Below are 20,228 nucleotides of genomic sequence, written 5' to 3'. Positions count from 1 at the left end.
TGGGAAGCTTATTTCCTAATCCCCTAAGAGCAGTCAAGTTGTCCTTTGACCCTCAGGGAATCATTGCTTCTATATTTTATTCCAGAATATGAAGGCCTGGGGGATTTACTGTGCCCTAAACTTCAACATCATTCTGCAGCCTACTCCCCTCTTTATGCCTATTGAAAAATTTGAGAGCTCTCATTTTTTCAGTTTAGATCAAAAGGAATTCTACCACTATGAAATTGTTTAGTATTGGTGACATGCAGCAAAGGTTTTGTTTTGGACTCTGCACAGGCTTGTCTTTCTCCCTCCAGGTAGAATATTTTTGAATGAAGATATCAGCTGAGACTCAGATCAAACAAGCTTACTCAATTTCTTTTTGGGCTTACTTTGTGGACTGCCTGTTCTTCATTAAACAGTATGTCTTAAGTTGTGAGTGCATGGTGGGAGGAAGAATGTGGAGCAAGTGGGTAGAGAATAAACAAATATTACTTAATTCTTGATTACCCCCAAATCCTTTGGAAGTTAATCTACAAGAAAACTTGATCTTCATGTCACTATTAAAAGGCTTCCCAGACAACTAAGCTGAGCCATCTCCTTTCAGCCTTTTCTCATTGTTAATCATTACAGTGACCTGAAAAGTGTGCTGTAGAGTGGATGGAGATAGAGAAGTGAAGAGAGAGAATAACATGTTGGTTAGAATGTGACAATACAAAGAAAGACATGACAATTTAGGCAAAAGACATTTAATAGAAAAAATAATCATAATGCTAGAGGATGGTTGAGATTAAAAAGACAAGTGGAAGAATTAGTCTTGAATAGTAGAAGGGACACCTATTCTTCCAAGTTTAGAAATAAACTTAGGTGTGTTGATAAAAATATAATAATGCTTTTCATTAGCCTTGCACTTCACATATTTGGTTCATATTTGACGTTTATTGCATCTTTCCATATTATTTATCCTTAAACTAAGGCCCAAATATCTGCTTTCTCCATTTCTTTTTTAAAAAATAACTTTTGAAAAGTTACCTTCAGTTTTGGATAATACATTTTTTCAATAAAGTAATATTATGACCATAGTCTTATAAGTATAATCTAGAGCAGTGATACAAAGCGGTTCATACTTGTTTTCTAGATTCAAAATTCAAGGTCTACAATTCATTAGCTGGGTGACTTTGGGCAAGACATTTAATCTTGTTGTGTCTTGGTTTTCTCATCTGTAAAATAAGAACAATAATTTTACTTATTTCACAGGGATGTTGTGCTAATATGTAAAACCATTTATGCCAAATCCAGGGAGTGTCCTCAAGAACTTTTAGCTAGCATTATTCTGTGTTCGGTCCTTGGCATTTCAGAAATTGTTTTAATACTTCCTTTCTCCATGGTAGATTAATAGCTGAAGATGTTGAATACTATAAATATAAATTAAGCATATAATTAAAGAAAATGTCTAATTTTATTGAATGCATCATGTTAAAAATCTTGTATACATATGTGTGTATTAAAATATTATATATTATATATATATATACTGCCATCAAGAGACTAATAATTATGCTGTATTTGGCTAAAAAGATGATAAAAGATCACAAACAACAAAAGAAAAAAATAGATAAGCTGGACATTGTCAAAATGAAAAACTTTTGTCCTCAAAGAATACCATTAAGAAATTGAAAAGACAACCCACAGAATGGTAGTAAATATTTGCAAATCCTATAGTTGATAAGGGACCTGTATCTAGAGTACATAAAAAAACTTTTACAATTCAAAAAGAAAAAGAAAAATAGCAATTAAAAATGGGCAAAAGAGCTGAACAGATGTTTCTCCAAAGAAGATATACAAATATTCAAGAAGTACATGAAAATATTCTCAATTTCATTAGGCATTATGGAAATGCAAATCAAAACCACAAGACATCATTTCTCACTAGCATGGCTAGAGTCAATAAGAAAGTTAATAAAAAATCATTGGCAAGGATATAGAAAAATGGAACCCTTACACACTCCTGTAGGGAATGTGAAATGGTACAGCTAATCTGAAAAACAATCTGGCAGGATCTCAGAATCTCTAACGTAGAATTATCATATAACCATTTCATTCCTTACAAACCCAAAAGAAATAAAAATATTATGTCCACACAGAAACTTGTATTTGAATGTTCATAGCAGTATTATTGATAATGGTCTTAATGTGTAAACAACCAAAATTTCCATATACTGTTGAATGGATAAGTAAAATGAGGTAGATCCATACAATTCAATACTATTTGGCAACAAAAATAAATGAAGTACTGGCATGTGCTATAACATAAACAATTCTTGAAAACATTATACGAAGTGAAGGAAGCCACTCTTAAAAGACAATGTATTGTTTAAATTAATTCCTATGAAATGTCCATAACTTGAAAATCAATATAGACAGAAAGTAGATTATTGGCTGCTTAAGACTCGGAAGTTTGGCATGGGGGTTGGAAAATGACTGTTAATAGGCATGGAGTTTCTTTTTGAAGGGATGGAGATGTTCTAAAACTGATTCTGGTGATGGATACACAATTCTGGGAATATACAAGAAAGTATTGAATTGAATTCACACTTAAAATTGGTGAATCATTTGGTAGGTGAATCATATATTAATAATGCTCTTTGTATAAAACATAAAACATTTGGAAACAAGAAAGTAAAATATTTTTTCATTCTTCCACAATCATTTACTAATCCCATACTATTATCAGATAATGTTCTACTTGTAGATACATTAAGGTTTAAATACTTAATGATAAAAATGGCACTTATCGGGGCTTCCCTGGTGGCGCAGTGGTTGAGGGCCCGCCTGCCAATTCAGGGGACACAGGTTCGTGCCCCGGTCTGGGAGGATCCCACATGCCGCGGAGCGGCTAGGCCCGTGAGCCATGGCCGCTGAGCCTGCGCGTCCGGAGCCTGTGCTCCGCAACGGGAGAGGCCACAACAGTGAGAGGCCCGTGTACCGCAAAAAAATAAAAATAAAAAAATGGCACTTATCTATATTATCTAGAAATTCATTTACATTTCATGGAATTTCAGATTTGACAAGGTATCTGGAAAATCATAAGGCTGCAAAAGACTACAAGGGATCAGTATGGTCTCAAACAAACTTTATCATTTTACAGTGAATGAGAGAGCTCTCCAGTGAATTGTTCAAAGACACACAGTTTCATTAAACATAGTTTAAACTAAGTCTTATAAGTTTCAATGCAATTTTTTCCGTACTTTACCTTCTTTTTTTGCCCTAGAGGTATTGAAACTCTCAAATGTCTCAATTGTCAGCAATCAAGTGATCACAGAAAATTTTGAAGCTAGTTAAAAGTATGGGATTGTTGGCCAAAATTAAAGCAGCCTAGACTTTCAGGTCATGTTTTAAAGAAGGGCTTGAGAAAATATCTAGTTTATCCACCTGGTTGGAGTTACTTCCACAGTGTCCGTGCCAAGAATTTGACCACTTTGTTCCTGACATCTCAATCTATCCTTTCACAAATAGTTTAAAAAATAAACTTCAAGGAATGTCACACATTGTAAGACATTATTAATTAAAATTTTAGGTTACAATGGTTAATGTTAAGAATATAATATATATAATATCTTATTTTTACAAAATCTTAGTCGTAGCTTTGAGTTAAAACAACAGAAACTAATATTTGCAGAGAATTATGTATGTTTCATAATCTAATTCTGATATGTTATATTGGCTTTTTAAAGTAAATAAAAGGAACTCTAGATTACTATAGCGGTTTTTGGTTTTTTGGCCAATAGGATACATCTATATTCTACTAATCTTTGATATAGAGGAATACCATTGAATGAAGAGTTGATGGTTAACCTATATTATACTGTTCACCCAAACTGAATCTTGGAGTTAGTAAGTTTTTCATCTGTTGATCTTTCAGAAAATTTCTTTTATTTTGGCCTGGAACCTGAAGCTTCATTGATTCCCATCTCTATGGCCTTGGCCCCCAAAGGATGAATTTACTATTGGAAGCTTACAGATTTTGGTGTTGTTTAGCTTAAGTTATGGTTATTGCCAAGTTTTATTTGTACTAAGCTGGAATACATTACTCATATTTCTGCCTTCTTGAAATGAAATAAGGCAGGGCATTTTATGATTTTAAAAGTAAAAAAAAAAAGTGTCAATTTACTATGATGAATTTCAAGTGAGTTCATCAAACTGTCCATATTTTATTCTAAATGCTCTAGTAAAATAATGTTCTTTCTTATGCCAAGTGATGTTTCAATCTACCGACAACTAAACCATCACAAATCACTAAAGACTTTTCACCTATTGAAGCAAGCTGTTCAAATGTATACCACATCGTTGGCCACCTACGAACCAAGCTTTAGAGTCTTTGACAACACTTGCAATTTTCAAATTTTTTATATTTAATGACATCTTTTGCTATAATCTTTCTGAAAAGCTAAGAATATACAACTTGCCACATTCTTAGTCCAAAGAAAAAGAAAGTACATTATTGCATCCTCAAATGACATCTGTTAGCGCATATGACAAGGCAAACCTAACTAACGAAGATGATATCCTAAATGTTTTCTATATTTTCTTTATGCTTTTTCTAGTTCTGTGTCAAATTTGTAAATTTTTATGATATAAAAGTTAATATGATAATGATGAACATAATACAAGTACACATACGTGGAAAATGTCAATTTTTGAAACCACGTAAACTAGGGTTATTACAGAGTTTGCTACTTAAAATACAGTCTTTCTTCTGATTAATACATGCAGTCAATGCTGATAAAGATGTCTACTTGTATATGTAAATGTATGCATATATGTCTTAATCAGTGACTACATATAATAAACTCTAATTTTAACTTCATCAATTTTCTTCTAGTTCAACTGCAATACATTTTTTTGAAAAGAATGTACTTTTTCTACATTTCCTGTTATCCTGTCTCTTCATCACTTGGTTATCTTTATTTATTCTTATCCATATACCAGAAGTAACAATAGAAACACTATTTAATAAATTGATAATTAGGTTATTCTCCTTTCAAATAGAACTGGAGAAGAAACTGAATTCCATCTCTATCCATATATTTGCAAATCTCTTCATGTTCTTTTAACCGTAGAACCAATTAACATGAAAATTTTCTTTAATAAATGCTTAGAGTAGTATATCTGGCTTGAATAATATCAGTCTTAAATAAATCTACTTAGATTTATTATTGATGAAATAGTCCATTTTGTTTAAAATATGTTTAATCTTCGCTGTTTTCCAGAAAGTCTTTTACTAATTATAAATGATATAGCTCTAACAAAACTAAAATATATTTTTATGTTGTTCAAGTAAAGATTGTCTTATATAAAAAAATACAATAAGAATAATTATAAATACTTATTGGAATAAAGTCCACCACCTAAGTATACCATTTATTGAATTTACTTAGATCAGGATCTGAATTTCGTTTATCAAACCTTTGCCAATTTCTGCTTACAATATCATTATTGACCAGGGGATTTTTCCAGAAACTAATGCCTGTGGCTGGCGATTTTTATTTTGGCCAGCCAAAAATATTAATTCTGTTATTTCACTAATACTTTGTGGGTCATTACATTCAATAGTTACACCTGACACACCTGTACATTCTTCTAATTTTTGTGAAATGTTGTCTTGAATCCACTCTTCTATAGAAGCAAAAGAACATTCTCCAGCACCATGAGTTTCATTTTCACTTTCCCTATCAGAATCAATCACTAAGTATTTTTGTCTTTTTGTTGGTCTAATATTAACATCGTCTGAATCAGAACTATATTCTGAAGAACTATCATCTTCTGAGACACTAGTATATATGTTGCTTGGACAATCAGAGAGAGTATCTGCATAAAATTCACTGAAAAATTCTTCTTCACTCAAAATTTCACAACGCGTCATTTTTGAAACTCTTACATTTACAATACACATAAGATTGGAACAAAAACCTAACGAAGCAAAATGTGAATGATAATGACGATCATAAGTTGTATAATGAACGCTTGATCAATTTTAAGCTCTAACAACTTCACAAGGTGATGTTAATTGTATCACTCTCTAAAAACGTATTGATACGTCTCCAGTCAATAATGTTTGGGTAACAAAAGAAGTATTAATACATCTCCGGTCAATAATGTGCTATTATCCAGAAATTTTTAATGATGATGTGTTATTTTATATAATCTGAAATTATATACAACAATAGGATACATTTGGCCCACTATTAATTCTTTGTAGTATGTGCCTTTTCTGTTAAACCACCAGGTTTAATATTTATTCCTGGATAGCGTAGTGACCTTCAATGAAAATGAAATTTAAATATGAATAGCTTTTATTAGAAATACTAAAAATATTAAATATAGACCTTGAATATGAAATAGGTCCAGTGAAAACTTAATTTAAAAATATACATACACAGTAGGTGGAATAATGTTACCTGTTAAACAGTTTTGAAATAGCTGATAAAAAAAGCTAATGAACCCTAAAGATCATGGTACATCCTGTATGTATTTATTTATTTGTACATACATTTTAATAAAGAGGTATGAAAAGTAAGTTTAGGCACCATATAAATATTTTTAATTATCACAGAATAGAGATAATATACATCACTTTAAATTATTAATATTCAAACAATTTCATTTAAGTTGGTAAATTTTTGACAGTATTTCAAATTATTAATGTATAAAACTATTCATTTACTCTTTCTTTCAAATATCATTTATCATGTGTCTACAATGAGTAAGGTGCTATCCTAAGAACTAAGAGTATAACAGTGAACAAGTAAGATGAAGTTTGTGGAACTTATGGAACATGCAGTCTAGCTCTGTGCAGAAAATTTAATACATTAGAGTAACTTGGGATCTGGGAGGAACATCTGATACTCTATTAGAAGTTATTTTTCCCTTGAATTGTGTTTAGTTGTACAATACGTTTCTGAAAATATTTTTTTTTTAAGGAAATGATCTGCCACGTCTCTATACAGCCCTGTGTACAAAGGGCAGACTGGGCTTCCCCTTAGGCAAGGATTGATTTTAGCATATTTCTTGTGAACAGTAATCGATCCCTCTTCCTTTTATTCCTCTTTTAAAAAAATACTATTTAAGATCTTTAAGCACAAGTATAGTCCTTAACAGAAATGACACTGAGAGAAAAATTGAAAAGGGAAACATAAAAAAAAAATTAGTTCCATGTTATGTGATTCATTACCTCAGCAAATAAGTATAAATACTTTATAAGATTAGTTCATGATGTGCAAATTTTTGTAATAAAGTGACACTTTCATATACATACAAAATCAGACTTTTTCACAGGCGTCTAAAAAATCAGAACAAAAGCAAATTATTGATTTCATTGTTGAAGAACTGTGATTTACAAAATGAAAAGACACTGTAGCCAAAAATTTCTGGGTTTTCCTTCTTCTGACATCACCTAGGAAGCCCTTTTTGAACTATTTTAATAAAGTAGAAATATTGGGACTTCCCTGGTGGTGAAGTAGAAATATTATTTATCACAGAAGGAAATTCTTTACATTAAATGATTGAAATAAACGCTAAGGAACACTTATGAGTTACTATGAAAATCCTTTAGATGTGGGTTTATAGGATATTTTTTAACACTATTGTTCCTTCTTGGAATTTTGTTAGTTATATTGTTGCTGCAGAATCAATTCAAGACATATAACAACTCTATAAAAATTTAAATCTGCTACAATAAAAAATAACTAATACTTTTTAATAATTTTAATAGTAGATTTTGTGTACGTGTGTGTGTGTGGTGTGACTTTATAATAAATCTGTGTGCTGAATCTTTGTTTTTTAGAAGTAGCTCAGTAGAAGGAATAAAAATAAAATTAAAGTATGAAAATGAAAGAATTCTTACAACGAATGGAATGTTTTTCAAGTAGATGAATATTATCTTCTTCACCATTATCAACAACAACAAAGCAGAAGGATACATTTCTTAAAATAGACTGTCTTTGATTTGAATATGAAAGCCTAAAATGGAAACATATTTGAAGAGCATCTGAATAGAAGAAATGGACTGTGCCTAAAATGATCCCTTAAAAAGCTTATAATTTTCATAGGATCCTCTGTGATTATGCTTAATTAGTCTTCAAAACTGTCATAAATGCACATTTCATTGTGGTTATTTTCTAGAATCCTAACAATTACAAAGTTCTATATAGTCAAACTGCAATTACATGAGTGAATAATTACTTGTTATAATATCACTATTTATTATACATCTCTATCAGTTTATCTGGTGTAATCTGAATATCCTCTTTGTGTACAACACTAAACAATTTAAAGGCAATTTTTAAATTGCCAATTTTTAAAAACTCCTCCACTCAAATCAACTTCCAATCTTAGACAATAGACTAGAATTTTACCAATTCACAAAAAACTCACAATTTTACCATTTATGAGTTAGAACACAAATGAAAACTGCCTTTGAAGAGTTGTCAGTCTAATTTAGCAAGAAAACAAGTAAAGAAAATCATACACAAAAACAGGACAAGAGGAAATTCCTTTCTACACAGGCCTCCACATACTTCCTTACTGCTTGTGAGGATTAAGTATTGGTGGTAGTTGTCCTCCGAGCCACTCATTGTACTCACCCAGAACCTTCATTTCTTATCAATTTACAAAGAAATTCTGAAAATCAAATTTGGCTAATTTTCAATGTGACACATTTATATACTGACTTAAAATCATTACTCACACCATGTATGTATATGAGATACTCAAAGGACTAACACAAAGTAATGAATGAAAGGAAAAAATGAATATTCAAAGCAATTTTTAGTATTAATATATCACATAGTAGCCCTGAGTAAAATATGGATGAAGTGAACTTTATTTTGACAATGTAGAAAAGCAAAGACATTTAAATTTCATTTGTTCTACCAAAGCAAACTCTAATTTATGGCTTATTAGAAGGGTTATTGGTAAAGATTTTTTAAAAACCATGCTGCTGGCTAGAAACCATGAGAAATGTCAGGTATTTCAAAACCATAAACAGAAACCACATAAATAAAGTTTGTCCATTTTCTCTGGCATTGCTTTAAGGGCTATGAAAGACAAGTAAACCATGTACAGGAGATTTTAGAGTCTGGACTCTGGAAGGGTCACTGCTCTTATCCTGAGTCTGGAAGGCTTTATTCTCCAGCTCAGAAATGCCTACTTTTCAAAGCTACTGATTGAACATAGCAAACTCTAATTAGTCTTATTGCCACTGCTTCTGCCTCTAGCACAAACACTGTGGAATGTTCCAAGTCATGCTGGTAGCACTGAGCAGAAAGTGAAGGTGAAGTGAACAGGGGAATGAAAAAACTGAGGAGCAAAATATTCACGGAATTCTTTGGTCTCATCTATGTTTCAGGTTTATAGTGTCCATTTGTCTCAAGTAATCCATGTTTTGCAATATCCTGGATATCAGAAATCTAATTTGATATCCTGGATAAAATGTAAATTTATTAGCATATTACATAGAGCTTGAAATTTGTGGTAAGATAGTACCAGGCTTAAATCCCCATTCTAGCATGTTCAATCTATTACTCCTGAGTAGATTATTTAACTTCCTAAGCCTTAGCTTTGCCATTTTTAGAATGGATATAACATACCTTGCAGGAGTTGTGAAAGGATTAAATTTCAAAAGTTTGTTTAACATGTAGAGCAATGCCTGATATACACTATATACTTAACTCGTGCATCACCAGCACCAGTAGTGCTAAGCATTGACATCAAACAAAATGGCAGAAGCTAAAGCTACCTCATTTTCTCTTTTTCTTTCTCACTCACCCAGTACGTGTGTGTAAATATCCATGTAGACCTCTAATGAAGTACTAACATTATTCTTATTCTTTCTTCTTGATTTCTTCTAATGCCAATCTGGTGATTAGTCAAAATTAAATCTTGGCTCATACTTGCTCAAAAACTTTCAATGTTATACCATTATTTTAAAATAAAAACACAAATATATAAAAAAGTCTCCTTAACCCTGCAAAATTTTGTTCTGCCAAAATCTCAAGGTCATTGTCTCCACCTCTTCTTTGCCTTTCCCACCATTCCATCACACTTGAATTTCCTTAAACAGAACAAAGCACCTTCCCACCTCAGATCATTGGTACATGCACTTACCTATGTCATGAATATTCTTTAAGTCTTCATTTGACTAATATCTGCTTCATCCTTTACAACTCAGTTTTTGCATCACATATTTAAAGAGGCTTTCCCTGTTTCAATCTCCTATAGCATCCTATAATTTTCCTTTGTAGTATTTACCATACATATAATTATCATTCATGGTTATAATTTCTTTGCTCCAACATATTCATCTTGACTGTAAGGGCAACTTATGCCTATTTTGGTCACCATTGTATCCCCAGGCCACCTTCTACAGCTCCTGGTACATAGCAATCAGCAATCACTACCCCCTTCAACAATGAATGCTATGTACAGACATCTGTCTAGGTTTCCAGGTTATAGAAAGTTAAACAAATGCTACCACATTAATGGTGGAAGTAGGTAATAACAACACTTAACAACAAATATATGATATAAAGGTGGGAGTTAAAGTACTCTACAGGATATAAAACAGTGTGAGGAAATAGAGAGTTTTGAAGGGCAGGTCACTTTCAGTAGAATATTCAGATATGAGATCTCTGTGGAAGTGACGTTTGAGCAGAAAGCTGAATGAGTCAGAGAAAGGATATAAATATTTGGTAGAAGAGTGTTTCCGGCAGAAGGAAGAAAGAACAGCACAAAGGTTATCTGGTGATATTATGCTTGTTATAGTCACAAAACAGCAAGAAGATCAGTGTGGCTGGAATTGTGTGAACAGGGAAAATAATGATAGGAAATATGATTGGAAAGAAAGTTAGAAAAAGACCATGGGGAGTCTCGTTGAATGACTGAATTCAGGAGTACTGAGAATCACAATTCTAAATATCTATGAGAACTGAAGAAATTAATTAATATATTAATTTCTGATAGGTGCTGATAATTTACAGGTGCTGATAATTTGTTGGGACAAACTGAATCTCAGTGGAAAGAATTGTTCTCTGTCACAAAAGTTGCAATATAGTTGTGAAGACCAGCCATAAAGACATAAAAGATAATTAATTGCATAAGAAAATTTATGGTGACATCATATAATCCTAAGGAAAGGAAAACTAAGAATTTAAATGAAGGAGAGAATGTCATGAAAATTTTTAAATATTTCTTAGGCATGGATGAACTTACCTGGAAACTGAGGGGTTATTTAGAATTAGATACAAGAGATTCCAGACAAGCGAACTATTGTGAGTAAAGTACAAAGGAATTTACAGCACATATTTAGAAGAGGTGAAATTAATTCAATGCATTTTTAGAAAAAATGCCCAGGTAGTTGTTCAGAAGTTAAGTGTGCAGAAACATGCCTATCAAAATATGGAGTTTAAACCTGCTATTTGTGGGTATGTGTTTAAGACATTGTTGAACTAGGAAAGCAAGCCACTCTGTGTTCTAAGTAAGACAGATTTTGGATAGGGAATTTGAGACCTAAATGGTCTTTGAAAGGGCCGTGGAAGTGAAGGTCAGGGAACTTTCTGCTAATGATCTCAACCTTCAGTTCAATGTGAAACGTTCTGAAAAGTACTATGCAAAGGCACTGAGTTCCTCAAGAACCTTCCATCAACTGTCTACAGTCTTCCATCAACTGTCTCAGTCTACAGCAGTGAAGCCAATTGCTTTTAAGGGCTCACTTAGAAGTTACTTCAAGTTTCCATTGTCCACATATCTGCCTGAATCTGCGTGTGGAGAAATAATGGCTTTTTCTCTTCCACCTTCTATACCTTACCTGAATGCCTCTTAAGGCAAACTCTAAACCAGAACTGTATGGAGAGAGGATTTCTTAAAAAATGAAGATCCAGGAGTCTCCTGTAAAGGTAAAGCTGACCTTGGAAGGAAGTAAGGCTGATGATCAGTAGAAATAGATAAACCAACATAGAAAGAAAAATCAGAAGACTGAAGTAGAAGTTTGTACTACTAAAATGAAAAACAGAATAAAAAAGCACTTAAACACTACTGTTTTAAATGAAAGCTCATTCTATCACATACATGAAGATACCTATTTTCATGCCCTGATATTATTCAGCCACATGAACCAAATTTGTTTCAACTTTTCTTCATATGACATGGTTATAAAATGTTTATTATTCTTGTTATTCTCATCTATTTCTGTTTGTCACTCTCTAATATTTTTAAAATGTGATGTCCAGAACTAAGAACAGGTCTCATAATGAACTCTGTCTAATAGAGAACTATTTCCTTCAATTATTTTGTTGCTATCTGTATATTCACACAACCAAAGTTTAAATTAAGGTTTTAGAATATATTTCACACTTCTGCCTAATATTGAGCTTGCAATCAGAATTTTCCAGTATTTTGAACATGAACCACTGCCAAGCAGGGTCACCTTCCCTGAATCAATTTTGGAATCATCACACAAAATCAATAGCTGAAGCCAAATAAATAAGTGAAGTTTCCAAAGAAAACATAGCAAAACATATAAAAAGCAAAGACATACAGACAGCAAGTTAAGATCTGGATGTTGAAGATCAAGTTCATATCTAAAATATTTTGACAAGGAAATTGAAAATTAGAAAAGAATGTTACTTATGAAATAAGCAAAGAATGCATATTTAGATGCAATGAATAAATTAATTCAGTACCAGAGGTAGTAGGAAATCTGAGATGATTTGTTACTGAAGTAGTTAAGAAGAAGAAAAAAATAACATAATAAATTTGTTCAAAAAACACAAATTAAGTAGATTAGATGAGGAGATATGCAGGATTAAACACAGATCAGAAGCAAATATGTGGTGAGAAATTATAATACCAGATACAAACACTCACTGTAAAGTGTTAGAACTGAGAGAAAATAACGATCTAGGAAGACAACTGGTCAGTAAATTTTCATCATTAAAATAGTAACCCAGGAACATTGGGAGAACACTGGAGCTTCATGTTTCCAAAAGAATTTGAAATTTTTTAAATTTCAACAGACATGACACAACATGTGATCAATTCATAGTCTCAAAAATAAATTAAAATAGTTATTTAGAATGTTGAGTGTCTTAGCTAGAACTCTTATATGTTTCTGTTTTACACATATTTTACTACAGAATATAAATTTTAATGTGTTTAAAAATATATCGTTACTATTGTGTGATAAATTGCAGATCAGTCCAAGCAGCTGCAAGAAAAACATTTTTATTACTAAATTAATAATTTCGAACTAGACCAGAAGAAACCAATACCCCTCTGGATATGGAGGCATATTGTTCTTTGGCTTAGCTAAGCCAGGAACTCCTAAGAGTAATGAAATGTGCATAATTAAATGACTGCAGTTAGACTTTGATATTTTGGTTGATGAAGTATTTGTTTACATTGATTTTATACGCTTCATATAATTTCAGTAGTAGTACTGTGCCCTGTCATGGAATATTTTGAAAAAAGAATTTGAAAATAGAATTACAAAGCATGTATCTCCTTCCTTTTATTTCTACATTTTCATTTAATTTACTAATCTGCTTAACAGATTAAAGAAGAAAATTAAAATAATATTGAGATTCTGTCTAAGAATAACAATGAGAAGACTTTTAAATGGCTGACTGTCTTTAGTAATTTGAAAAGGTGTTAAAGCTCAAAATAAGAACTTTTAAATAAATAGCAACTATAAAGCTTAATGAGATTTATTTCATATAAATTCTTCCCTTGAGGTGAAAAGAGAAATTTCTATACTTTACAATTGGTTGTTTCAATAATAAAAATCAAATCATTAATAATGTTAATAATAATAACAATAGCAAAAATGGCTAACATTTTATATAGAGATTGCTACATTCCAGGTACTGTATTAAATGATTTTAGAATGATTATTTCTAGGGTATGAAATGATGGGTGTGAAATTGTTGTAACTGATTACTCAATTCTATAATGGAGATAACATTAAAAGAAACACACTACGAAGTACACATACTTAAAGTCTAAAATTCAAATGACTTTTAATATCTCTTATAAAGCTGTTAAAATACCTACACATATACATACTTTGTATATATAGCAAAAAATTAAAGAGAAAAATACGAAATAGGCTTATAGTATTTTAGGACTATTAACTGACTGATATTCAATCAGTTTAAACTCTTTATGAAAATAGTACAGAAAGTCAAATTTTAAAAAAAAGTAGATCAGTTGATTTATATATCTAAATATTTTCCCTTAGTATACTAGTTCCCAGGAGTTCTGAAATCCAATATTCACTATAACAATAAATACTTTAAATATACAGTATAGATATGATTTTTTTTCTCCACAAATCATACAGGCAAATCTATACCTAACATATCATGCTATGATAAAAAGTGTATTAAATATCTGGAGTGCCATAACAAAATACCATAGACTGGGTGGCTTAGACAACAGGAGTTTATTTCTCATAGTGCTGAAGGCTGAGAAGTACAACATTTAAGGTATAGGCTGATTGGGTTCCCTGGTGAAGGCTCTATTCTTAACTGGCAGATGGCTATCTTCTCACTGTGTCCTCACATGGTAGTGGAAGAAAGGAAGCAGATTCTCCAGTGTCTCCTCTTATAAGGGCACTAATCTCATCATGAGGGGCCAACCATGATGACTTCACCTAAACCTAATTACCTCCAAAGTCCCCATCTCCAAATAACATCACATTTGCAGTAGGACTTCAACATTGAATTTTGGTTGATAGAACTCAGTCCATGGCAGAGAGGTTGTTAGAAAAATTCAAAAGAAAAACTTTTGTGGCGTAAACTTCTAGCTCTTAACTAGAAAGAAAAGGGAAAAAATAGGGCAGCTGTGGAAGTGGATGCAAAAAGATAGATATGCCAGGAGCAATTAAGAAAAAAATCTTTTAAGCACTATTTAACATCCCGAGTATCAATATCTATATCTATATTGCCTATAAAATGTAAATAAAACTATAACAATAATAAAGTCCATTGTGTGATGTCATTTTTTACTTTGAGATTATTAAATATTATATGGTACATTGTGTCCCATGATAAAAATGTGCCAAAGATGCAAAACTAATTTTAAACTTTAAAAAGATTTTTAACACAACAGTAATTATTTTAACCTCTGATAATACAGCTATGTTTCTTTTATTTAAAAATTAAATTTCCTTACCATTGTGTAGCTGTGGGCCACTTTCATTAATTCAATACATCCTTGAGCATCTGCAAATGCTCGGATTCCTAAACAGTTAGATGGATGCAAGAGCTTCATGAGGAAATGGCAGCACACTTCTACTACTTGAGGAAGCTGAAGAAGGGAAGCTGCAGCAAGAAGGTTTTCAATGGTTTCTTCCTTTAATTCCAAGCAACCTAAACATTAAGTGAAAAGAATTATGAAACTGTTCAAAACATGAAATAACATGTACCATTCTATTACTCAAAACATTAGTCCAGTCTTCTAGAAATGATCTGAACCTAAATTGATAATCCAAATAAATATAACTCATGAAAAGCCAGCAATTGTTTTCAACATCTTGCATTTCTTAGTTTGTGTAATGTTCAGAATCATGTAGTACATACAAATGCAGCTTCAACTAAAATATCTGTATCCTATTGAACAGGAATTATGGTTGTTCCTTTGGTTGTGGATTAGGAAAGAAAAAAAATAGAAATATTTCACAACATATGACTACAAGCTTAGGAGAGCAAAGATGCACTAACATTTTCTGACAATATATGTGTATAAGAATATGAAATACCTATGTATGGATAATGAACATATGTATATGTGTCTATAAATACCTGTGTTGTATGTTGCTAATATTGTATTTAACTCATTGTGCCTATGATTATAATTTCCTATAATTTTTCTTTCTTTTTGGTCAGTTAACTTCAAAAATTAAGCTCTTTAGTGTTTCCCCTTTTTTCTAACTATTGGAATAACTTATTAAATAATGGAGCTATTCCTGGACTGTTTATAAATCTCATCTGTGAAAACTTCTAGGCTGAACTATTTAGGTTATATTTCATTTAGCAATTCAACACATCTTTAATAGGTATAGTTCCATTCAGATTTTCTATCACTATTGGGTGAGGTTTTCTAGGTCATACATTCTCAGAAATGGTTGATTTCAGCTTAATTTTTGTGACACAGATGGGTACTCTTCACTAGAAATATCTCCACTCATTTTTCCTGAACACAGGGTCAGGCCACATACTGTCATGACACATGTCAGTGGATGTGTGTTGCTACCACACTGAGGCATTTATGATGTGAGTGTGCTTCATCCCTACTCTTGCTCTTCTACCAGCTAACTGAAGACAGAAAAAACCCCTCGTGGATAGAGGCTACACGGGAGCAAGGAACCTGAGCTCTGAATCCATGCCCAGTGCTATGAGCTTCAAACAGCAATATGCAATGTTTAAACTAATAATACTCCCAAAATAAACTCAAGTTTATACTTGTGTATGTACTTGAATGCAATCCCAAGTGTCTAAGTTTGAAACTCAAGTGCAAAACCATAGGGAAAAATAATTGATTAACCTTTATTATTAATATGTTGTCATCTAAATTAGAAGGATATTCTTGCCAGCTGAAATATATTTTCTAACTTTGTGATGCTACTGTAATTTTTTCTTAGATATCTCCTTTTTCCATCATTAGCATTTATTTTTATGACATGTAAGAGAAGTTGTCTACTTTCAAAAATTCAACTTTCAAGGACAGAATATTTATTAAGAAAAGTCTCATAAACAGAATGCCTTTATTGTTTCCCACACCAAAGTTTTTGTTCTGGATTTTTTAAAACTTACAATAATTTGCAAGAATAATACAATAAGCAGTTAAAAACCTTTCACTTAACTTCACCAAGTGTTAACATTTTGCTATATTTATCTATATGTGTGTGTGTTTATACCGTAGTTGCTGAATAATTTGATGGTACTTCTAATCAACCTGTATTTCACCCCTGAATACTTCAATGTGTCTCTAAGAACAGAGCTTTCTCCTACATAGCCACTCATGAATGTAATTCTTTACACTCATGAAATTGATACAATAGTATTTGCTATAATGCAAATTTCCCCAAATGTTCAAATAAGATGATTTAAAGATTTTATTTTTAAATTCAGAATCTAATTGTCTCATTACATTAACTTGTTATGTCCCTTTAGTTTTCTTTAATCTAGAAGAGTTTCCCAACTATTTTGTCATTCACATTTACGTTACTGAAGGGTTCAGACCAAATGCTTTGTAGAATTCCTCAATTTAGGTTAGTCATATTTTTTCCCCATGATTAGATTTAACTGAAAACTTTTTGGCAGGAAGACTGTACAGGTGATGTTGTACCCTTTTCAGTGCTTATATATAGAGAGGTCCATAATGTCAGTATATCCCACTGTTGATGGTGTTAAATTTGGTACCTTGTTTAAAATACTGTCTGCCAGATATCTTCATTTTAAAGAAACTCTTCCATTTATACTTAATAAGTAATCTGTTGGGTGAGGGACAACTTTGCTTTCAAACATGACATTTCACTCATAACTTAACATGTTTAACAGATGAAGAGCATTATGTTTTATTTATGAGTTTCATTGAAAGAATAAGAGAGCAAAGGAATCTAATGCATATTTCAAAGTATCACAAGGGATGTGATGAAGAAAAAAGAAAGGTAAAGTGGATGCAATAAATTGAAAGGAAATTAAAACTCTTTTTATTACATATAAATTTCCAATTAAATTAGCTATCTAAAGTTTAGTTTGGTATAAAAGAGAGACACTATCAATAATAAAAGTTATTAAACTTTCAAGATTCTAAAAAATGCACAAGGACCCTGTTCAGATATTATCAACTAGTAGAACATTGAGTATCATGATCAATTTGACAGAGGAGACATTTGTCAATAGTAATAAAATTATCTAAGGTGTTTATGTTTCACATTATCAATAACTTTTTCATTCAATAATAATTTCAAACAAAATCTTCAACTGCAGTTGAAGGATTCATACCAGTTTAAATGATTTTAAGACTAATTATATTAGTGCAATTATAGATATATATGTTAAAGTTTATGAATATTATAGTAAACATCAAAATAAAGTATTCTACAAATTATGGAAACCTATATTTTATATAAACTTTAGCTGATTTACAAAATGTATACCTATACTTATAAAAATAAAAAAATATAAAATATAGAGGAGCTAACATGAATACTATAAAATCTGTTATTATTTACAGTTGATTATAAGCATAATAATTATATATATATATATATATATATTTATTTATTTAAAATGTCATGATTTAAGACCTTTGGAGGAATTTTACCTAAAAGTTTTCAGTAAGATTATCAAGAAGATATTTGTATGCTTTTTAGCATAGATTATATGAAAATCAGCTTAAAAAGGATATGGTTTCAGTTGGTATGGTTTTTATAGATTCCATTTTTGTTGTGATTTCAGAACAGTGGGAGAGTGATTTTCTTTAATTTTAATTGATTAGTTATTCTCAATAACATCTGTTCAGAAAAGAATTAACACAGCAAGCCTGAACTGCTCTCCTTGAAAAGTCCTACTTGCAAGATTTGCCCTTGACTAGTGCCTGAAAACTTAGATTTCAAGAGGGTTCCCACCATTAAGTAATATAAATGGCTCACTGTGCCTAAACTGTTTGTGTAAGCATTATGGTTTATGCTTAACAACTGCTTTCCTTCTGGGAGTCTTGAATTTTGGTATATACTAAGCAGAGGTTGCCTATGTGATTAGCCCTCAACAAAAACCTGGGACTCCAAGTCTCTAATGAATCTCCCTGTTGGCAGCAACTCACAGGTTTTGTCATAACTCTTTGCAAAGGAAATTAAATGCCTCCTGTGCTATTCCACTTGGAATGCTGACCTTGGAAGTTTGCTCCTGGTTTCCCAAGGACTATGCCCTGTGTACCATTTCCCTTTCCTCATTATTCTTTGAACCCTTTTGATATAACAAATCAGAGCCATTGGTTTGTCTGTATGCCGAGACTTGTGAGCCACCCTCTCATGAATCATCCAACCTGGAGGGTTAGTCTTGGGGATGTCTCAACACAGCATTCTAATTAGAATAGTTGGGGTGGTGGGTGATGTTTGAGATATACTGTGCCCACGTGTTGGAAGATACAACATTGCTAAGATTTCAACTGACCCCAAATTAATCTATAGATTTATTATAATCATATTTAAAATCCAAGCAGACTTTTTGTAGAAATTGCAAAACTGATCTAAAGTTCCTATGTAAATGCAATGACCTAGAAAAACCAAAACAATTTTGAGAAAGAACAAAGTGGGAGTAATGTCACTACCAGATTTTAAGACTTTTTACAAAGATATGGTAATTAAAATTGATTGCTATTGGTCTAAGTATAGACAATAGATCAATGGAAAAGAATAGATTCTAGAAAGATTTTCAAAGGCTCAAAAAAATTCAACTGAGAAAGGATAGTCTTTGAATAATGGGTACAAGCAGGTAGGCATGTACAAAAACTTGTGTTTTAATCTGTACCCCACAAAATATATAAAATTTACTCAAAATTGATCATAGTCCTAAATTTAAAACTTAAAACTACATACCTTCTCTAAGAAAACATGGGAGAAATACTGTGACTTTAAGTTAGTTAATGATTTCTTAGATAAAACATCAAAAAGCATAATCCACAAGAAAGCATGGTAAATTGAACTTTATAAAAATCACTACAAGTGACAATAGTAAAGGAACAAAAAGATGAACCATGAATGGGAAAAAATGTGTGCAAAATCATATATCTGATAAAGTACTTGTATCCAAAATACATAAAGAACACTCAAACTCAATAATAAAAAAAATTTAATGGGCAAGTGGTCTAAACAGACATTCCACAAAAGAAGATACATGAATGTAAAGTGCTCAACAACATTACTGTTTAGGAGAATGCAAGATAAAAAGCACAATGATATACCACTACATATACATTAGAACAGCTGGTGGAAATGTGAAATGGTATAACCATTTTGGAAAACATTTTTACAATTTCATCTTTCAAATGACTCAGCCATTTCACTCCTAAGTATTTACCCAAGAGAAATAAAAGAATGTGTCAATATAAATCCTTCTACATGAATGCTTATAGCAGATTTATTTTGTAATGACCAAAACCCTGAAAACAACCCAGACATTCATCAGCAA

The 20,228-nt window shown here is 31.7% G+C and overlaps 1 protein-coding gene across 2 annotated transcripts in view; it reads right to left on the bottom strand.

The window, feature by feature from the left end:
• KLHL1 (kelch like family member 1) overlaps nt 1-20,228 on the bottom strand; it is a 379,998-nt gene that overhangs the window by 174,971 nt on the left and 184,799 nt on the right. For both annotated transcript variants that reach the window (XM_027092284.1, XM_027092285.1), the window contains one exon: nt 15,208-15,404. In XM_027092284.1, coding sequence (XP_026948085.1) covers nt 15,208-15,404 — 197 coding nt within the window. The remainder of the gene's footprint in view (nt 1-15,207; nt 15,405-20,228) is intronic.

This window comes from Aethalodelphis obliquidens, unplaced genomic scaffold (genome assembly GCF_003676395.1).
Source record: "Aethalodelphis obliquidens isolate GAN/ISIS:26980383/991018 unplaced genomic scaffold, ASM367639v1 scaffold76, whole genome shotgun sequence".
Taxonomy (NCBI): Eukaryota; Metazoa; Chordata; class Mammalia; order Artiodactyla; family Delphinidae; genus Aethalodelphis; species Aethalodelphis obliquidens.
This window is presented reverse-complemented; position numbering and strand designations above follow the sequence as displayed.